General features: G+C 43.0%; 1 protein-coding gene across 2 annotated transcripts in view; it reads right to left on the bottom strand.

The window, feature by feature from the left end:
* LOC147748681 (A.superbus venom factor 1-like) overlaps nucleotides 1-21,339 on the bottom strand; it is a 1,130,076-nt gene that overhangs the window by 124,615 nt on the left and 984,122 nt on the right. For both annotated transcript variants that reach the window (XM_086963555.1, XM_086963554.1), the window contains exons 34-38: nucleotides 17,742-17,829; nucleotides 15,825-15,914; nucleotides 15,628-15,733; nucleotides 14,572-14,661; nucleotides 13,850-13,933 (exon numbers count right to left, since the gene is read on the bottom strand). In XM_086963555.1, coding sequence (XP_086819681.1) covers nucleotides 13,850-13,933; nucleotides 14,572-14,661; nucleotides 15,628-15,733; nucleotides 15,825-15,914; nucleotides 17,742-17,829 — 458 coding nt within the window. The remainder of the gene's footprint in view (nucleotides 1-13,849; nucleotides 13,934-14,571; nucleotides 14,662-15,627; nucleotides 15,734-15,824; nucleotides 15,915-17,741; nucleotides 17,830-21,339) is intronic.

Genomic DNA, 21,339 nt, shown 5'->3' on the forward strand with positions numbered 1-21,339 from the left:
CTTTGGTGGGGTCCCACTCTACCTCCAAAACCTCGGAGGTCGTGGACTCCGCTCCATCCAGGCTCTTGGTGCCCGGCATGGTTTCTGCACTCGGAATCTTCTTTTCCAAAAGCAAAGTCTGTGGTTTAGTAACTGTACCGTAATCCTTGTGTAGCGGTCAGAAGCTCAGGTATAACTATCGCAAGTGTAAATTCGAAAATCCTCACCGCTGCGTCCAATGTAGGAAGGGGGAGACTCTAGTTGGCGCAGTGCAAGCACTAGCGACAAGCAGGGACTCTCTCTTCCTCGTCAGGGCTGAGGGTTACCTTCCAGACAACCTCTGCTTACCCTCTAGGTAGTGTGGCTTAAGCAGTCTTAGGCTAATCTTTGGGGCACATAGGGTTAAACACTTGCAACAGTACACCTTTACAACCAACCCACCACACAACGAGACCAGACTGTATTCTTGTAAAAATATATCTCTTTATATAAACTTTACGCAGGCTGGTGAATACAGTCAATAACTTTACGGATACGGTTGCAGGATATCAGCTTTAGATTACCACAGTTCTTATCGTAGTTCTTGTGAGGCCCGTAGGCCGGTGTTAAACAAAGTTCTTTGGGGAGCCAGCGGCTTCCAGGGGATCTGTCCCACGTCGCGTTGCCTTCCCGGTGTCGCTGATCGTTGCGGCTCTTCTGCCGAGCAGGTCACTGGTCGTCCGGGGCAGCGGTGCTCTGTGGCGGCACGGTCCTCTCTTCGTCGTCTGCTCCGACCTTGGAGTCGGCGGCTGTGTGGCGGTGACAAGTGGCAGTACGGTCCCCAAGTGCAGGACGTACCCAGCCAAATGTCGGTGCAGCTGTGGGCTCACAGCTGGGCTGTCGGGCAGGCTACCGACCTTGTGGATTCTCGTGAGGCAATAGTCTGTCCTTGCAGGTGAGGGACGGCTCGCTATGCAGTCGCCTCGATAGCTCGGACCAGACGGGTCCTCCTTCGCTTTGCTCTCGGGCTCCCAGCGCAGGTGTGGTCACGATGTTCGGGCCAGCGGCGGCTGGTCCTCACTGTGCTTCCGCTGTAGCTTTGGGCCCCGGTCACGGTGGTCGGGAGGGAGTGGATGCCTTAGAGGAGCTTCCTCTTTGTCGGTACTGCGGCGGTGATCAGCACCCGCAGTCGCTTTCTTCCAAGGGGGGTTTAGCGTCCACTGGTCCTGGGACGCTGGTCAGGGGGCAAGTTCAGCTTCCAAGCCCTTGGAGATCTCTTTGCAGAGTTTGGCACAAAGTAGCACAAAAGTCGTTTCGTCGTTTTGTCTTCCTCTCCTTCAGCAGCAAGGCACCAGACACAAGCAAGAGTCAGCACCCTTCTTTGTCTTCTCGCGGTCCTTCTCGTAGGGCAGAGTCGTTCTGTGGCCCAAACTGGATCTAACTTTCAAGGAGCAGGGCTCCATCTTTTATAGGCCAATTCTTTTGTTCTCGCAGGCCAGGGGGGCCTTTGCATAGCCACTCTCAGTTCTGGGGTACCCCGGCGGGTGTACTCCGGCTTCTGCTTTCAGGGTGAGGGGCAGGCGCATCAGACGCCCCACAGGAGGTGGAGCCAGCATTGTCCGGACAGGAGTGGCCAGAGTACCTTGTTGATGGGGGCTTCGCCCTTCCTGGGCCAGGTGCCGGCAGAGTCATCCGCCGCTCCCCAGGAGGGTGGAGCCAGCATTGTGGTGGCCGAGCACAGTGACAGTTCGAGTCACGAGGCACTCCTACCTCCCACTAAGGTGTAATCTGCGCATTCACCACCTGTCATCCCTCCAGCCCTGTCACTCACACATCCCAGACAGTCGGATACACATACTGGCAGAGGCAACTGAAATGGTTAGGCAAGCAAATGCTAACTTTCTAAAAGTAGCATTTGCAAACCCAGGATACTGAAATAAACTTGACTACAAGAAATATCTCATCATCCTGAGTCCAGGCATACTAAACATGACTCACTACCATGCTCCTTGAGCCTGCGGGGATTATAGGGTATAATAATCCTCGCAGCTCAGTCTGGCCTAATGGAGCAGGTAGCCTTCAGTAGTGAAATACGGTCTTCGTTGTAAGTCACTACCAGGACATGCCACGCACATCAGGGCTTGTCCTACCTCGCACCTACAATGCACCCTGCCCGCAGGCCTACCATAGGGGTGACTAATATGTAGTCAAGGGAAGGGTCGGGGCTGGCAAGTGGGGACACTTGCCCAGCTAACGTGACAGTACGAGACCGCACGCGGGTTCTGCGGTCGCAGTTCCCAGACACAAGTTTACGGCTGCTCGGGTGGGTGGCGCAACCAGCGCTGCAAGCCCACCAGCAGTATCGGCATCTACACGCCCCGGCACTCTCTCGTGCGCTTTACTGGGGACTAACAGTAAATCCAATGCACCAATCATGGATACCAATCGTATGTACAGTTTACAGTAGGGAGCACTTGCACTGCGGCACGGATCAGCCGTGGCGCAGTGCCCTGAGTATCGGAAAACCAGCAAAACATCGGAGGCACATCAGCAAAAAGTGGAAGGGAGACTCACGCCAAGGTGCCAGGTCTAACATGTATGCTGGCCCAGCTAATACTTTGAGTCTTTGAGGTTTTTACCATCTAGCTTTTATGCATTTCTTCACTGATCTGCTTCTCCTGTCACCACAGTTTATCTGCCATGATATTCCCTTTCTAGATTTAGAAACCGTTTTATTTTCAAGTGCAAGGAAAAGCCTGTGTTTGCATGGTCGCTCCCAAAGTTTTGGACTGATGCTGCTGGTTTTTCGATTCTAAAAGTCCACTGAGGCCTGTTAACCAGACCTCAGTGCCAGTGCTCTGACCCTTAGCAGTATATGTTTGACTGACTTATACACAATTGGCTAACTTTACTTACTTATAAGTACCTCTTTTATGGTACCAGAGGTACTAGGCCTATAGGTTAAAATGTACCAACAGGGCTGCAGCACTTATTTTGTCACACTGAATGAGACAACATGATAACATGTCTCTCAGCCTGCAACTCCAGACTGGCACAGCCGTTTTAAACTACAAACTCAACTTTACCATTTAAATTAATGGCAAGGCTCAAACCTCCCTTTTTAATATATATGTCACCCCTACATCAGGCCTATGGAGTCTTAAGGCAGAGTGCTGGTGTATTAAAGTATAGGACATATATTTTTAGAGGGGAAACTAGTTGGTAAATCTGTTTTTCTATGGACGTGTAGCCCTCAGGTAGGCACACCACTAGGGTGGGCTACCAATCCCCACACACAGAGAGAAAGGTTCAATCATCTTAGGAGTAGGCAAAATAGTGCACTCTGGGATAGCTAGTTGCCAAACAATACAGGAAGTCATCACAAGCCAGAAAGAACCCGGTATCCCATTGGTTAGTGACCTCTACATCCCCAAGGCCATTTCTGGGCATAAATATGTCACCCAGAACTCAGATCCCATCTGGACAGGAGAGAAAACTTGAGAAGGACTGTGCTCTTGTTCCATGGACCTGGCAAGAGAAGCTGCACCAACCACTGGACTGCATATGCTTATCCTTGGGTTAGCAAAGAGAAGATTTTGTCTGTGGTGCCTGGCTCCTGGAAAAGTTGCTCCTGAGCCCTGGGCAGACGACGTGACCTCCAAGAGTCAGTTACAGCATCAGTGACACATAAGCTGAGGAAGCCCATCTTGGCTAGTCAATAGTCACAATCGCTTGATCGCCACTGATGTTAAGTCAGGAAGACACATTTCTGATGCCCAACCAAGACAGACACTAGCCTTCACCAAAGGAAATCCTTGGTTTTGGTGTGACCAGAGATCAGTACTTCAGTAACAACTGAACTTTTGCTGGTCCAAAGAGGGCTTAAAGGGACATTGTCCGCTCTGTCAAAGTTGTCCCACCCAGACTGTGGACCAAGGAGTAGTCCTAGGAATCCCAACGTCGACCGTGCAGCATCTTCAGCATCTTACATCATCTTCAGCATCCTGTAAACCTTGAATCAGGACCACTCTATTGAAGTCTATGCATGTTTGCCCATTGAGCCTGGAAGTGGGCTTGAGACTGCTTTGGTGAAAAGGTAATTGTCTTACTATTCCTTATTGGCCTTTTCACCTCCCCTGTCAGAGTTGGTCACCTGTCTCGGTTCGGAGTAGTTGAACACAACTCTCTTAGAGTTTTAGAAAGTTTCCAAACTTTGCAGTTAACAGTGCTGATTGAATGTTGAAGTAATTATGATTTACTTAGAAATCCATATCTATGGAAACCCTCTGTTGGATTTTGCTAATTTTGGTGTCCAGAAATTCATAAAGAGGATCAATTTAAAGAATTAGCATTGGATTTCTTTTGCGTTGTGTGACTTTCTTACTTTGTTGCTTTGGCACTTCTAAATGCTCTACACTTGCTCCTTTGATTAAACTTGGCTGCTTGAGGCTACCAAGGGATGAGCTAAGCATTTTACAGATGAACCTGACTGTACCCAAGATGGTATTGTGCGTTCTGAGAAATTGGGTTGTTAGGTGAGGGGGCGTGAACCCTTCTCAAGCAACAGTCACAGTCCTTGTTAAGGTGAACCGTAAAAGTCACTAAATTAACCTGTGCTTAACCTTCTAGTAGCTTGGTACAAAAGCATCCAGGTTTAACTTAGAGGCATGTGTAAAGTATTTATGCAGCTCTTAAAGAGCAGAAAAGTGAAAACACATCACAAGAAAAATCCCACATCTATTTAGAAAACTAGAGTAAGTTTTAATTGATTATTTGACACAAAAACAACACAAATCCAATCAGCTTAACTGGAGTTCTGAATTGTTAACATTTTAAAATTGAGCCGAAAAGATCAAAGGGCAAACCACGGACATCTATTCGCACACTGGGCAGGGCAAAGTCGAAGATTATAGCTGACCGCGATGGAGCGGACATACAAAGTGGATTGGCCCTGGTTTCCATAATCGAAAACAAGAAAACCTCCCCAAGAACACAATATACATTTAGGTACTAACTCCAATTCTTTTCAAATATCATCATTGTCCCAAACAGAGAATTTTATTTGAAAGGCATATGTCTATTTATTATTTTTTTTGTCACTAATAAATCCAAAAACAGTAAAGACATCAATATATATACACTCTATTTACATCTCTAAACATATGTAACACAGCCCTCTCATAACCTCAATACATCCAACACTCACACACCCATCCAGACCATCATCAGTCAAACCACTAGACAATTTACAAAAGACAGCAATAACAAATAGTTACAGATAATTGACAATAATATATATACAGAACAGCAAACAAACAAAAGAAAAGAAGCGCCGACGCGCGTTTTGGAAAAGGACCGATATCCACCAATCCTTCGTCAGGGCGCAATAAATGTATACACTTCCTTCAGTATCTTCTTCAGCATAGGAAGTATACCAATAAATTCAGTTTGAAAAATTTCATACAGCGTAAATCAATATTGGGTCAGGGCTGTTTCTTCAAATCTTTACATTGAGTCCTTATATAGTATCTGTAGGGACAATGGGACAAACTATCGATAAGGCTAATAATAAACAATATTTTACTGCTGGGAAACCACAACCAAGGAAAAAAGATACACCAGAATTAGATTGTAGCAGAAAGTACGTGAAAGAGAAAGAACTACACAAATTAATGAAGAAAAATGATGACATCAAAATATAAAGATATCTTAGGACCATGATAAACAAGAAAGAGAAGAACCAGAATGTACAAAGAAAAAGTATAGGTAGAGTTAAAACCAACACCATGTGAAAAAATGCACACACCACCGGAAACCAATATTTCCCTGCATGTGATGTGTCAAGACAAATATCCAAAGAGCACATACCACTAGATCAGTACAGGAGACATAATCAAACGTTTAAGTTCTGATACAGATGTTCACAGATGCATGGGAATGAAATCTATAAGAAGATGAGGTGATTAAGTACAATTCAAAGCCAACTGAAAACACGGGCATCTCTACCTATTAGATCAATAACATAAGTGGGAGGGTTAACACTTCAAAAAAGGAACTAAACCTCCAATATACCCACACATAGATATTCAGCGAAACCACCCTCTATGCAAGGTCCCACCAAACTTCTCACTCTGTCCTAACTACAATCTGCATTAAACCCCTTAAACCAAGGGCTCGAGAAATAAGGATAAATCCTATCCTGCTGACTGCAGCGTTCAAATATCGGATTCCTTTCAAAAGAGGAAAATCTATATTAACACTGTGAGTCACACTAAGGTACAGGGTCAAGAGGTACTACTGACGCTCATAATCTACCCCGAAGTACAACAGAAACCTACCGTGAGAAAAATATCACGGAGAATGGACACAAAGGCTCGCACAAGGAGGCGGTAGTTCTAAGGAACCAGCGATAAAGATTTGAGGCCCAGCTTCCTGGAATATCTCCAGACGGTATATGTCCCTCATAGGGGTCCGTGGCTATGAATATAAGAAAAAAGAAAAGCCAAAAGTAAATGGCTAAAAGTAACATCAATGGGGCTTGCGTTTGGATAAACAAACAACCCGCTTTAAAGGGGAGGGGAATTAATAATATCCATGGCTCTTACCGCGTAAAGATGACGCGTCTTCCTTCAAAATATCGCGACGTGGATCCAGCGATAAAAGTACCCAGGGCGAGAATTTTTGCCTAAAAGCCCTCTCCTATAAATACTGTCTACCCGCCCAACAGCGATAGCCCGCACCTGGGTGTACACAGATAGCAACAGCGGACTCAACACCCAGGCGCATGTGCGAGCCCAGAGGTAGAAAGCGGACTAGACGCGATGCCTTATATCGTTCATAGAAGCTACTAGAAACGCCCGAATGGAGGTCACAGACTTCTCAGGGCATACACCATGTTATCACCAGAAGCCCACAAGATAGATATTAAAGATACAAAGAAAAAGTCCGTAAAATCGCGAAACTAATACCAATAACTAATAAAAACCTAAAATAATAACAAGACATAATAAACCGGGGATAGAAAAGAGAAAAGGAAAAATGGAGAAATAAAATATAAAAGGGATTCGAAGAAATGAATATAAACAACAACCTCCAAGGGAAGGGAAGTTGTGATTAATACGGCCAAAAGACCCTAAATGTAAGGGTCAAGCAGATATTTTTTAAACTGAATATGTAGGCAAAATAGAGATCAAGAGCCATGACTTATAGAAAAAATCTCATAGAAGGGCATTGTGCCAGGGTATGGATTCGTTGAGTCCCGATTCCGCTGTTTGCAAAGTGTAAATCCAAAAACCTTCCCTTTTGGCTCTATATCCATTAATATTGTTATCATTAGGCTTATGAACCTTTTCCAAAATTCTCCACCTCAGATCACTGAAAAGATGTTGTTTTTCCTGCCAATGGGCCACAAGGGGGGCTCCTCTTTTGTTATTTTTGATGGCCGACCTGTGCTCACTAAGTCGGAATCTGAACTCTTGGCCAGTTTCGCCCACATACCCCATGGGGCAGGGGCATAGAATAAGGTAGATCACGTTAGATGATCTACAGTTCGTCATTTCTTTTGCACTGAATTTATTTTTACCCCATGTATATTCTGAGGAGACAATCGCTGACTCACAGGCATGGCAATGCCCACATTTATGGGTGCCAAGAACGGGATTCGACCCTGTGATAGATTTCTGAAAAGTTTGATCCCTGGATGTAAGTTTAGAATGGACTAAATGGTTCCTTAGATTTTTATTTCTGCGAAATGCAAAAGTGGGTTTAGGAATAGCTAGTCCCTTGGATCCTGAGTTCAGTATGTGCCACTGGGAACATACAGTTTGTCGAATCTGGTTGTTGAAGTTGGAATGACGAGTCACACAGACCAGTTTGGGCTCACTAGTCTTGGTGTCATTGTTCAAGAGCGCATCCCTATTATAATATTTAGCTCTCTTGTATGAGTCTTTAAGTAATCTAGGTGGATAGCCTCGTTTCAGCAATTTCATTCTAAGTTCTTCAGCATGTAATTCGAAGTTACGCATGGTCGTACAGTTGCGTCTCAACCTCAAGAATTGGCTAAATGGTATCCCATCTTTCTGGCATCGAGGATGGAAACTCTCGTATCTAAGGAGAGTATTGCGTGCCGTGGGCTTGGTATTGAGTGACACCTCAATTGAACCTTCCAATGCCATAATCCAAATATCCAAAAATTCGATTTTGTTCCTACTTTTATTGGTACTAAACTTGAGGAAAGGATTACATAGATTGAGCCACAGAGTGAATTCATCCAACTGTTCTTCCGGCCCCCTCCAAATAAAAAAGACATCGTCAATATAACGATGCCAATGAAAGATGTTTTCAAAAAAGGGGGCAATTTCGTTGTGGATGAAACAATTCTCAAACTCCCCCATATATATATTGGCCACATTAGGGGCGCAAGCTGCGCCCATGCTTACTCCTTGCACCTGTCTATAGATGGATCTGTTAAATTCAAAGTAATTTTCCTGAAGGACTGTACCCAAACATTCCAACACAAATAGATTATCGCAGTGGCTATTTGTCCTTTCTAGAGCTGTTTTAACTGCTTTGAGTGCAACTCTTTGGGGATTGAGGTATAAAGCGCTTCGATATCCATCGTAACGAGTACATCTGACTGATGATTAAATGCCAATCCTTCTATAATACTAATGAAATGACCAGTATCCCTAATATAGGCTGGCAAGCTCAGAACAAGTGGCTTAAGAAATTTGTCCACATATTTCGACAGAGGTTCAGTAATTGAACCAATTGTCGAAACAATCGGCCTATATGGGGGCAGAAGAATACTTTTATGGGTTTTAGGTAACCCATATAGCACAGGAATACTAGTATACGGTGGGTTAAGGTAGTCAAACTCTTGTTTACAAATGGTACCTCTATTCAGGGCATTCTGAGTAAAACATAGTATGTCGCTTCTGATTCTCCTTTCTGGATAAACTGCAACATGTTGATAATGTTCTGGGATATTCAACATGACTTCAATTTGTGAAACATAATCTTGTGTATTCAGGGCCACTATCCCTCCTCCCTTGTCACAGGGTTTAAAAGTAATCTCTTTATTCTGTGACAGGGACTTAAGGGCCATATATTCCTCATATTCAAGATTGTATGTTAATTTAGGAACAAATTTAGTCATGTTATAAATCTTAGAGCGCACAACCTTCTCAAAAACACCCACCTCGGGTCCAACTTCATCTAAAGGTTGTAGATCACGATTAAGCTCAAATCTGTCAATTCCAGTAGATAGATTTGAGCTTAATCGTGATCTACAATCTTTCTTTAGAAAGATAAGACTCAAAAAATTCTTTGAAAGTCATGACGCACCAATAGCCCCTAATCTATCAGGCTTGAGACCGGACTCTCTCTTTACACCTTCTTTAGATGAAGTTGGACCCGAGGTGGGTGTTTTTGAGAAGGTTGTGTGCTCTAAGATTCATAACATGACTAAATTCAATAAAGAGAGGACTAGTGCTGCAGGCCCTAAAACGACTTGGCCGGGCACTGGTACTTTTACAAGAGACACACCTCACGGGGAGGGCATGCAAGGCTCTGGACAGATGGGGGTACAAAATGGTGGTGCACTCAGAATTTTCCTTGGGATCGAGGGGAACCGGGATCCTGATAAAAAAAAACTCTCCGTTCATAGTATTGCAGAGTAAGACTGATGACGAGGGCCGATTTGCTGCGATACCGGAGCAGTAGGAGGGCAGACTACTGAATATAGTATTGGTCTACATACCGCCGGCACTCCAACCAGTGGCGCTGCCTGCATTGGGCGAATTCATCCTCGCCCTACCGGAAGGCAAACTGGTTATAGGAGGAGATTTCAATGCTACAATAGTCACCACACTAGACAGATTCCCTGATCGACCTCAGCCGTCGGGACCCTCCCGGATCTAGGGCTTCATAGAGGCCATGGGACTGGTAGATGTCTGGAGGGTCACACACCCTACAACTCTGCAATACACGTACCACTTCGCAGTACATAAAAGTCTGTCACGGATAGATTACTTCCTGATGTCTAATACTGGGCTGCAGAGTATCGAGGAGCTCGAAATAAGGCCTAGGGGCATCTCGGATCACTCCCTGGTAGTACTGACCATCTCATGCCAGGAGAACTCTCGTAAGAGACTATACCCTATTTACCCACACTATCTTAAGATACCCATCATTAGGAGGGAACTAAAAAATACTACTAGGTATTACTTTGAAGAAAACATAACATCAGTGGACTCACCGTCAATAGTTTGGGAAGCATACAAGACAGTTCTTAGGGATCAAGCTATTACTTCAATTACGGGGTATAAGAGGGCACAACAAAGGGACATGGCAGAGTTAGAACTGTCTTTACAAGCAGCAGACGCAGCACACATGGCAGATCCCACACCAGAAAAGGCGCACTCCCTGAACATCTGTCAGCAACAGTATAGAGAACACATGAAAAACCGAACAATTGATAACATCACGGCAACAGCACACAGAATATATGATGTAGGAGACAAAGCAGGTAAAATGCTGGCTTGGCTAGATAAAAGAGGGAAAGGCTCCAGGGGTATACAACAGTTAAGATCACGGGAGGGAATACTTCAAAAACATCCAGAGGACATAGTCTACACATTGGCAGAGTATTTGAGGGAGGTATACACCTCAGAACGAGAATTGTCGGAGGCTGAGGCGGTGGAATCCATTAGACACATAGAAATGCTAACACTCACACCAGAAACAGCCATAGCAATGGAGGCGGACTTAACGCTTGACGAAATACAAATGCCGATCCGCTCGATACAATCCAGAAAAGCGCTGGGCCCCAACGGGATCCCCATAGAATGGTACAAGCTTGTGGCTGAGACTGTAAGCACACCTCTGTTGGCAATGTACCACGAACGTCTAGCAAACGCAGAACTCCCAATGGACCAACGGATCGCCATGATAGTGGCGATCCCAAAACCCGGTAAACCTCCGACAGAATACACCTCCTATCGCCCGATATTGTTACTAAATGCAGAGGCCAAAATCTTGGCTAAATTATTAGCAAGTAGATTGGTGTCTCATCTCCCACAGTTAATTCACCCCGACCAATCGGGCTTCATGCCCAACAGGAACACAGCCCTCAATCTTAGACGCGTACATGGGGTACTGGCACGGGCTTCGAAGTTATCAGAACCGGCGGTGATACTGTCATTAGATGCGACAATGGCTTTTGACATAGTGGAGTGGCAGTATCTCTTTGCCGTCTTGTCCCATATGGGCTTTGGCCCTAAATTCAGAGCGTGGATAAGACTTTTATATACTAAGCCGGAGGCTCAAGTTACGGCTAACGGCCATATCTCCCACAAAATACAACTGGCAAAGAGGACGCGCCAGGGATGTCCCTGTCGCCGCTTTTATTTGCAATGGTGTTAGAGCCCCTGGCAACAGTAATTAGGACAACCCCGCTACTGAGGGGAGTGGACTGGGGAGGCGGATGGGAAGACCGTCTCTCGCTCTATGCCCACGATATGTTGGTATATTTGATGGACCCGGAGCGCGGCATACCAGAGCTTTTTAAAATCTGTGATACTCTTGGGAAAACGTCGGGATATACAATAAATTGGTCCAAATCGGTACTCTACACTTTGAAGGGACTAGAACCCTCGCTCCCCACGGACTGCCCACTTATAGTGGCGGGAGACTCCTTGAAGTACCTAGGAGTCTACATTACCAGGGACTTGGCGGACTTCTTCGCGAAGAATCTGGCCCCACCACTGGAACGTTTGAAACGCGATGTCACCTCTGGGCGTCCCTACCCCTTACACTCCTGGGGAGAGCAGCACTATACAAAATGATGGCATTGCCAAGATTTCTCTATTCACTAGACAATACGCCTTACCCGGTTCAGCCCCGGTACTTCAAACAAATAGCAGCGCAAGTGTCGAACCTTTTATGGGGTCACCGCCCGACACGCATAGCACAAGTCAAACTAAACAGAGGTTGGTACGATGGCGGGATTGCCCTCCCGAACTTACAACTATACTACTGGGCGGCGCAACTAAAAACCCTTAACTATTGGATACACGTGCCTCAGGATGACCCAGCATATAGAGCAGATAGGGTACAGTTGGGTGCAAATAACATGCTAGCCGTGCTCTACGACAAAGGACTCGCTGCGAAATTGGAGGGGCCTACGAAACAAACGGTCACACTATGGTACACGGCACAAGCAAAACTGGGCTGGAAGGGGGTCATAATTAAACTTACACCACTCTGGGACACCAAAGCACTGGGGTGCCTGAGGCGTAGCAAGGGGTTCACACAGTGGGATAACATTGGCATCTCCACAGTGGGAGATTTGTGGGATAAAGGAACAGTGATATCATTTTCCCAACTTCAACAGCAATACGACCTAGGCCCGAATGAGACATATCGATACGTCCAAATTAGACATGCACTATTAGTGGCACTCACGCCGGACGCCATCATCCCGGAAGCCTCCCCGTTAGAAGACCGACTACTCACTGATTACATGCAGAAACGCGCAACATCACTTACATACCGGAAGTTACTCAACAACTTACCGGACCCCACAGTCACATTACGGGAGAAATGGGTGGCAGAAGTGGGAGAAATGGATGATACGGAATGGTTGGAAGCCCTGGCATCCCGTAAGGAGGTGGGAATTTCAGCCAAACTTAGACTAGTACAACTTAACATCTTACTCCGCATATACTATACCAGAACCACCCTGCACAAACTGAAATGAGCACAACATCCATTTTGCATCGAGGATGCGGGGAGGATGGTACCTTTTTTCATACCATGTGGGAGTGTCCAGCGATAGTAGAGTATTGGCGTCAGGTGATGCGCACGTTATCACAAACACTGGAGGTTTCCCTTCTACCAGAGCCACGAAAATGTCTCCTAAATATATGGGATCCTAATGATCTCACCCGTCATGGATGGACCTGGGTCACGTTGGGCCTTATGATCGCTAAAAGGGATATAGCGCAGAAATGGGGCGCAACAGACCTGCCCACACTGACAACATGGTGTAGGAACATGGATCTTACTATGTTAACCGAACGCACAGTCTACGCAGCCAGGGGTAGCCTGCGAAAATGGAATAAACTATGGACAGCCTGGAACATATACCAAGGAGATCTGTGCGACCCACTACCGGAATCAGATACAGATAGCTCAGATGATGAGTGGGAGGGGGAGTGATGATAGAGATAGAACTGTGAAAATAGAAAGCTGAGATGAATAATGTAATACTTCCGTTAAGTTAAGTAATGTATGACTAAACAAAAGTAACTGCAACAATGTGAAATGTCTATTTGCTACCTGTCACATCTACCAATGTAAAGTTTGGTTTAAATAAAAACATTAATAAAAAAAAATAATAATAATAATATTAATAAATAACAGTTCCAGAATAAAAAGAAAAAAGGTAGTTTACTGCTTGGGAAGGGATTTTTATGCCAAGTCTAATTGGCAATTTAAAACTGACAACAGGCTGCAATGGCAGACCTGGCACAAGTTTTAAGGGGCTACTTCAATGGGTAGCTCAATAAGTGCTACAGTTCCACTAGTAACCTTTAATTTACCGCTCCGAGAATATGGTATACCATTTTGCCAGGGACTTATACGTAAACTAAAAATGTCAATCAGGGGTAAGCCAATTTTCCCATGTTTTAATGAGTGAGCACAAGCACTTTGTAAACTGGTTAGCAGCGGTACAGTGCACAGAGTCCTGAGGGCAGGCAAAAGGTTTGGGGGAAGACCACCCTAGGCATGACAGGTCTAACATGACTGTATTAAATGGTGAGGTCACATAACCACACCATCTAATACACACCTTTCCTCCCATAAAGTATGTATTTTGAGGACTTACCATAGTCAACCCCAGGTGTGCATGCCTCTTCAATGCGCTTGTTCACTGTGACCTCATCAACAAGCTTCCACTTATAAAAGTTTTCTGTAAAGCCAATGATCAGAGAAATATTGTTAGTAATTTCTACACTGCACCCTATCTTGGTCTTGGGAGATTAGATGTTTCCATGCAGGCAGGGCACCACTTTTTCATTCCAAGGCTTACTTTAGCAAATCATGATTAACCATCACTATATTTCAATTCAAGCAACAAAAAACAACATTACAAGAATGCAAACTTGCTAGATAAAAGTCACAACTAGAAATGAGATGTATGAGTAACATGCAGCCATCTGGTTACTTGTCATCTTGGACTGACTCTGCCTTGTTTCTTGTAGTGCTTCAGTGATATAACTTGGAAAGAGCAACCATGTTATGCTATCCATACTAAGGCCTTAATCACTTTAGTGCTTTATCTATGCATCTATCTATCTATCTATCTATCTATCTATCTATCTATCTATCTATCTATCTATCTATCTATCTATCTATCTATCTATCTATCTATCTATCTATCTATCTATATATCTATCTATCTATCTATCTATCTATCTTCTATCTATCTATCTATGGAAAATGATGACTCTGTTATTTAATATTAATATGTTATAACAAATCACATGTAGGGTTAAGAAACAATCACATCATGCCTGCTGAAATAAGCGTTGGATCAGAAGACATTACCTTCAACACATCGGCACAGGCCTTCTTGGCAGATTTTGTTAAGAAGAGCACTCTCCTTGTCTGGGTGATAAAATGTTGTACATTTTTTCTCTAAAATATAAACACAATGTGATATGTATTAAATACACATTTTTGTTCATTGTAAATTCATAATAGTTTGGAGACTACCTGTTGAAAGGAATAAAGCTTACCAGGCTTAGCACAAAAGGTATGATGGGTGGGATATGGAAGAAGGGAACATTAAAACTAAACTAGGTATACAATTGAGTGTGAGCAACCTTTTGAAAAGAACTGGGAGACTGGGTAGACACATTGGTATGCATTTCGCAATTCATCATATAAAAATATTATTTGATTTCAATATTTCATATAAAATAAAGTTTGCCTAATTTTGCTAAATACTTTTCAGTAAAAGGAAAATGCTGCAATTTACAGTATAATGTAGAAACAGCCATTTTCATGAAATTGCATGTTCATACTTTTAGCTGCATCCCTGCACTTTGAGCTACAGCAGTCCTGCTTGCAGTTGCTAAATGCTCCTACAGCCCCCTACTACCTATGGTCCACACCAAGGCATTTGTGTCATAAGAACCCTACAATACTTTTTCAGTGATGTAACTAATAAGTTTAAGAAAAATTTGCACTTAATTTCACACCCGGTAAACGTATACACATTTACTTTTGTGAAAAGTAGAAGAAAATGTTTTCCTAGTGTAGGAAAGGGAAGGGAAACTCCTCATATTTCATGGTAGTCAGAAAATGTTTCTCTTCAGACAAAAATAATTTTTCCTGTGGCATTTGTTGCGGATCTAAAAGAAATCCATCTACGGCATCCTTAGGGAGTAGATTCCTGACTTTTCCAATCCAGGTTTTGCAAATCTGACTGTGAGTGATAACAAATCAATTCCTAATTCTAGACGTGTCAGCAATTGGAGATCTGCGAGTTTGACACAAAATCTAACAGTGGTCAGTAGACTAGGGAGCTGTGTGACAGGATTGAGAGTTGCTGTCCCATGCATTTACTATTATTATAAAAATAGGTTTTATTTTGGTTACCTAAAGAGTAATATTCAGACACAGTGACAGCGGCTGGTTGTGTCAGACCAACTTTGAAATATTGGTGGACTTTAAATGAAAAACAGTAATTTTTCTTGTGTGACACCTAAAGAGAAAACAGAAAATACTCAGATGAAATAAGAGAAGTAACAATGTGAAGAAAGTGTTAAAATGAAGACAAGTATAAGAAATCTTACCTTATCTAAATAGATGATTAGTTGCCCTTTATCCGACAGGCCGTTGTTTATTTCAAACTTGGAAATGTATCTGTCCACTGACTTTGAAAGCTAAACATAAGACAGCAAGAATCACAAGTAATGCACCAGTTAAACCCTCTTTGACCCACCTTATTCTTGCCTCAAGTCTCTCTTGCACAAAACACTTCTAACCCTAAAGGACCTTTGAAACAAGGGGGAAACTCCACACCTAAATTACCAATCAGAAGTCAACACAAATGTATCTGTCTGCAAATGTGAGACAATTTTTCAAAGAGGACTAACAATCATTCATTTCCACATCCACCAGGAGGTCTACCTGTCTGTCTTCTTTCGTTAGTAGACCCCTGCTTTATGAAAATAAATGCTGGACAATCATGAAGTGAGACAATGCTCTGAGAGTTGGTATCAACTTCATCATCTAGTGTTAGGACAGTCATAATGAAGAGTTAATAAAATATAATCTGTCATCATAAATTGTCGCTTTACACGCTTTCTCACAAAGAAAATACTGTAACACAGCTTCCTGCACCTAGGATTCCCACACAAGGTACAAGCTAGAATCTCTCTTCTCCTATCAAAACTGGGCTACTCTAATGGTATGCATCATGGGTCAACTTTGTCAGCTATGAGAAGACTACAAAGAAATCAGAACGCTGCCGCTAGACTCCTCCTATATGTAAAGTCACAAGCACACATTTACCCTTCTTATAAGCCACTACACTGGTTGCAAGAAGATCCCTCCTCAAGCTGCTTTATATTACACACAAAGCAATACATGACAGTGGACCACTCTCCATCAGGAGAAAATGAACAAATACATGAACAAAGGAATCTATGATCAAGAAGGCTCTGCGCCTCATAATTCCTACATACAAGAAAAAAAGATGGGTAGAGCATCTTTTGCTGACCAAGCTGCCATACTATGGAATCTCCCATCCACAATCATAATGTCCATAAAACTCAAGATTATACAAAAGTACAGTATACTAAGACATGACAAACTGTAGTTCTTTACTATGCCTCCTGTTATAAGTAGATACATTTAATAAGGAGGAAAACTATATATTACTCCACATGATTTATGTGTACAACAGACCATGTCAATTATGCTGCTATATCTGCATACCGATACATATAGTGTGGGTTATGTCTGAAACAAATGACCACAACGAGTGGCATGTACATATTTATGTATATCTGTTAATTACAGTTCTTTGAACCCAAACTAAAAGTGACTTGAGATAAATGTGGAGAGCAGACAATATAAATATTGCCACTTCAATGTGCATATGGGTATTTATTTAGAGGTTAATCAAACAAACATAACTTTACCAAGCATCATGTGAACAGACACACACACACACACATATATATGAGTGTGTGTATTTATAAATTATTTACATTTTGCTATTAAAGAAAATCCCTTCCATCATTCCCATCTCTCCTTACTCTCGCATCCTAAACCTTCCTGACTACTTACTATGATCTCCCAAACATACTTCTCAAACATATATCCCTCCTTTTTAGCCTGCCACCCAAATCACAAGCATTCATGACCATCACTTACAAAAAACATACTACTCCCCCTTTTCAAACCCATTCCTATCATTCTCTCCTGCCTCCAAACTCTACAAAACAAACATGAAATCAAGAGCACAAACCTAACACAACTAATGCACAAGAAAATTAAAAAACAATTGTACTAACCCACTAATTACTAATCTTCAGTTCAAAGTAGTCTGCTACTTGCTGAAAAAGAACTTCAATGCCTCATCAGGGGTTGTAAGATCTATAGGAACACATTTTCAATTACATTAACAAGGGAGATGCTTGGAAAGAGCTGTAATGTGGCATTGAACCTTTTACCGTACTTTAGGGTTGGGGCTTCACACTTACCGTCCTAAGATCTTCAATATCTGGGGAGAATCCAGTCAACATGGAAATGTCCATAATTGTCATTGTGGAATCCTTGTCTCCAAGATACCTGATTAGAGGTAAAGTGGAAGCCAAGAGTCACTAAAACATCAAGCTAACAGTAGATCAGGAGAACCAAAATCTACACATTTAAATGGATACGGTTACAATAAAACCTCTACAGCTGAGATTCAAAGGTGGACATGCAGGCACTGTTATCATTCTCTGCATGCGATTCAGAAGTCTCCTGATTTGAAAAAGATTTATATCAGCGTTCCTACTGAACCAGTATTTCAATTAGCATTTTCTATGCTATACATATGGTTTTGTTTGACAGTGTGAAAGTCTTTAGGGCATATTATCAAGATTATTCGCCGGTTTAGCGGCAGAAAAATGCTGCTAAAGCGGCGATAATGGGCTTGATAATATGCCCTTGAGAATTCCAATAGAATTCAGTGTTCTGGTGTGAACATGGGCTTCTATTGGAATTGACCAGGGCATATTATCAAGCCCATTATCGCCGCTTTAACTGCAGGTTTCTGCCACTAAACTGGTGATAATTTTAACGCCGCTCTTGATAATATGCCCCCAGGAGACTTAATATATCACACCTCAACTGCCAGAACACAAACCGCATACATAAATGCTGGTAGACATTCAATTGGACATCTGAGGCACCGAAGTGGGAATACTGTGAAATTTCAAACACACTGCTGTCTATAGGAGTCAGGTGCTTTGCCTCAACCTTCACCATTTGTTTATTCTTTATGGCCTTACAATGCGGATAAATGGTTCTAGTGAAGCCTATTCCTATTCAGGTGCCTATTCAGGTTTTTATTAACTGTACAATTAATTAAAATCTTTACAGTAAAAAGAGAAGGTGCAGAGAACAGTAATTCTAAAAAAAAAAAGAAAAAGACTTCTTTGCTTGTTTAAAAAAAAAATGTACCCTGTGGTAATTAAAAGAATGGTATAAAAAAAACAAAATGCGAAAGAAGGATACAGCTCCCACAGTCTTAGTCCCATTGATTGGCGTTTCCCAGGATTGTATGCGTTGGGACAAGTCCTTACTTTCTTCCATATGGGGGCATGCAAGTGGCATTGTCAATGAAACTGCGTGACGATTGCACTTCAACTCTGATCAGTTGCTTTTGGGGTGAGCCTCCTGAATGATGAAATAATCTCATTATCGGTTTTTAGTGCTAAACTAATTTGGTGAACGAATTTCGCTAATCTCGCTAGGAACATAGTGTTGGTGGTGGACAAACACAGGGCTGATGCTTCCGAGCATGTTGTTATGCTCCGATTGAGGCAAATCGGGCGCAACAGTCGCCGGCGATCATTCTTGAAATAAGGACAGCAACAGAGAAGGTGCAGCCAGATTTCCCTTTTGTACGTACATAGCCTGCAGGATATGGAGTCCCCTCTTTGGGCCCAAGCGGGGTTGAAATCTGCTATCTCGAGCGTGATCAGCCTCATGGATAGAATTTTGCTTCGGGCCTGTGTTGTGATGGCCTCGCTTAGATATGATTGTGCTTTGCCCACAGTGTAAGAGTTGTTTAGGGGTTCCAAATTGGGGCTACGACGAAGGGATTTATAGTCAAGTTCAAAGGAGATTTTGTTCACTTGTTTGTTAATGGCTCTCTTCCAAACGTTCAGCGGGATGTCCTGCCTCACGAGATTTTCTTCCACTATCTTAAGAGCTTTAGTTGCAATTCCCAGCCTACTGTGCCATGTTGATGCTGGGTCTTCAAAGATGTATCTCAAGTGGTGTTTTAGGGAGTTAGCCGGGGCCTTTAATATCCTCAGGTACAACTTGATAAGGTCCCCCTGGCCGATCACGTCAGGCCTTGCTAGGCCAAGCTCCAGTCTCAGCCTGGTTCTTCTTGCAGACCTAGGTATATGTAACACCGACTTGTAAGCCTTAACTTGGGCAGAGTTGAGAAGTGCGTCGAGCTTCCCAGGAAATGCCAAATGTCCGTAGGAGATTGCAGGAAGAAGCTTTGCTCTTAGGGCTATCAAAATTGGGCTGGCGGAAGGGCTGATCAGATTCTGGCTTAGTTGTCTTAGCAAATGTGTTACCTTGTTGGCTTTCGAAGTCAGCTGATTAAGGTGAACATTTGCTTTGGCCCGTTCCGAAAACCAGACCCCCAGGTAGTTGTAAGAGGCCACAGAATGTATTTGAGCATTTCCCAGCTGCCACTGTGCTTGCCGTTTCTGATGGTAGGATCCGAAGATGATGACCTTAGTTTTCCCTTTGTTGACTGTCAGGCTATTGGCGATGTTGAAGCTGTTTAGGGCTGTTAAAGCTCTTTGTAGGCCTATCCTCGTGTGATCCATTATGGTAGTGAAGCAATTCACAAACGTCTTCTGGAATCTTAGAAATGTTACCTCAGACCTACTCATCACTGCCATTTCCTCCCATACAGAGCTTTTCTAACAGAATCAAATAAATGTTAACGCTCAAATATCTTCTTAACTCTGAAGTGTTTTGCTTCCTCTCAAGGCTTAGTCCAGCTTTGTAAAAAGAACACTCACTTTTGTACATAATGTTTTGATGTTTCCATCTACTCTCTTCCTGCTGCATTCTTTCAGCTGTGATTAATCAGCTGATGATGCCACTTTGGCTGCAAATCTTGCCATTGAGTCTCTTGTTGGGAACAATAGGAGGGTGATTAAGTGGCCCAAAATTAAAGCCAATGTTGCCAGCCTTGTAAAAATGTACAACTCTGTCAGTTCAGTCTTAGTGCGAATACGTGGACCTGCCACCAAATGAAATTCCCACTGTTGATATTCATAGTTCCATTTTTGATGTTTTAAATGGATTTTCTTTGGAGGCCCATAAAGTCAGCAAGCTAAACAAAATAAAGCACAATCCTTGGTGCTCTAGCAAATGCTAGAAGGCTAAATCGGATCTGATTTTATCTATAACGTCTTGTGATCCATCTGCTATGTGTGTTGCTAGAGAATGATAAGAGCATATGGAACAACGTGTAAAATCAAATAGAAATAAGATAATCTGAAAGACCTATTGGAGGCCTATCATAGAATGGATAATACCATGTTTTGACTCATCATGGCTCACCGTAGTCTGGAAGGACATACTTTGCCTGAATATTTCATCCAGTCACATGTATGGGCTATCCATTTTTCTAAATCATATTTTTAATCATCGAGAAAGTGAGTATTTATACTTATAGTATTCAAGAACATCATAGTTTGGAATCGGTATATTAACCTCTCATCAAATGCCATAATGGCAGGATCACCCATTCCTAATTCTTGTACCAGGGCTTAAAATATTCCAGTTCATAAAAAAGGTGACAGGATTAACTCTTCTGATTATAGGCCCATTGGCCTGCTGAATAACTTGCAGAGGTGTTCTGTTAACATGTTTTGGCTAAGCTGCAGGAGTGGATGAGTGAGGAAGAGATCTGATCACTTTTCCAGGCTAGTTTTAGAGCAAAAGGGAGCACAGTGGATCAGGGTTTTTGACTTGCTCTTGTCCTTTGGAAATTCATCAAGCTACCTAAAGACCATCTGTATGTAGCCTTTGTGGACTTCAGGGCTGCCGTTGACC

This window comes from Lissotriton vulgaris, chromosome 1_1, assembly GCF_964263255.1.
Source record: "Lissotriton vulgaris chromosome 1_1, aLisVul1.2, whole genome shotgun sequence".
NCBI lineage: Eukaryota > Metazoa > Chordata > Amphibia > Caudata > Salamandridae > Lissotriton > Lissotriton vulgaris.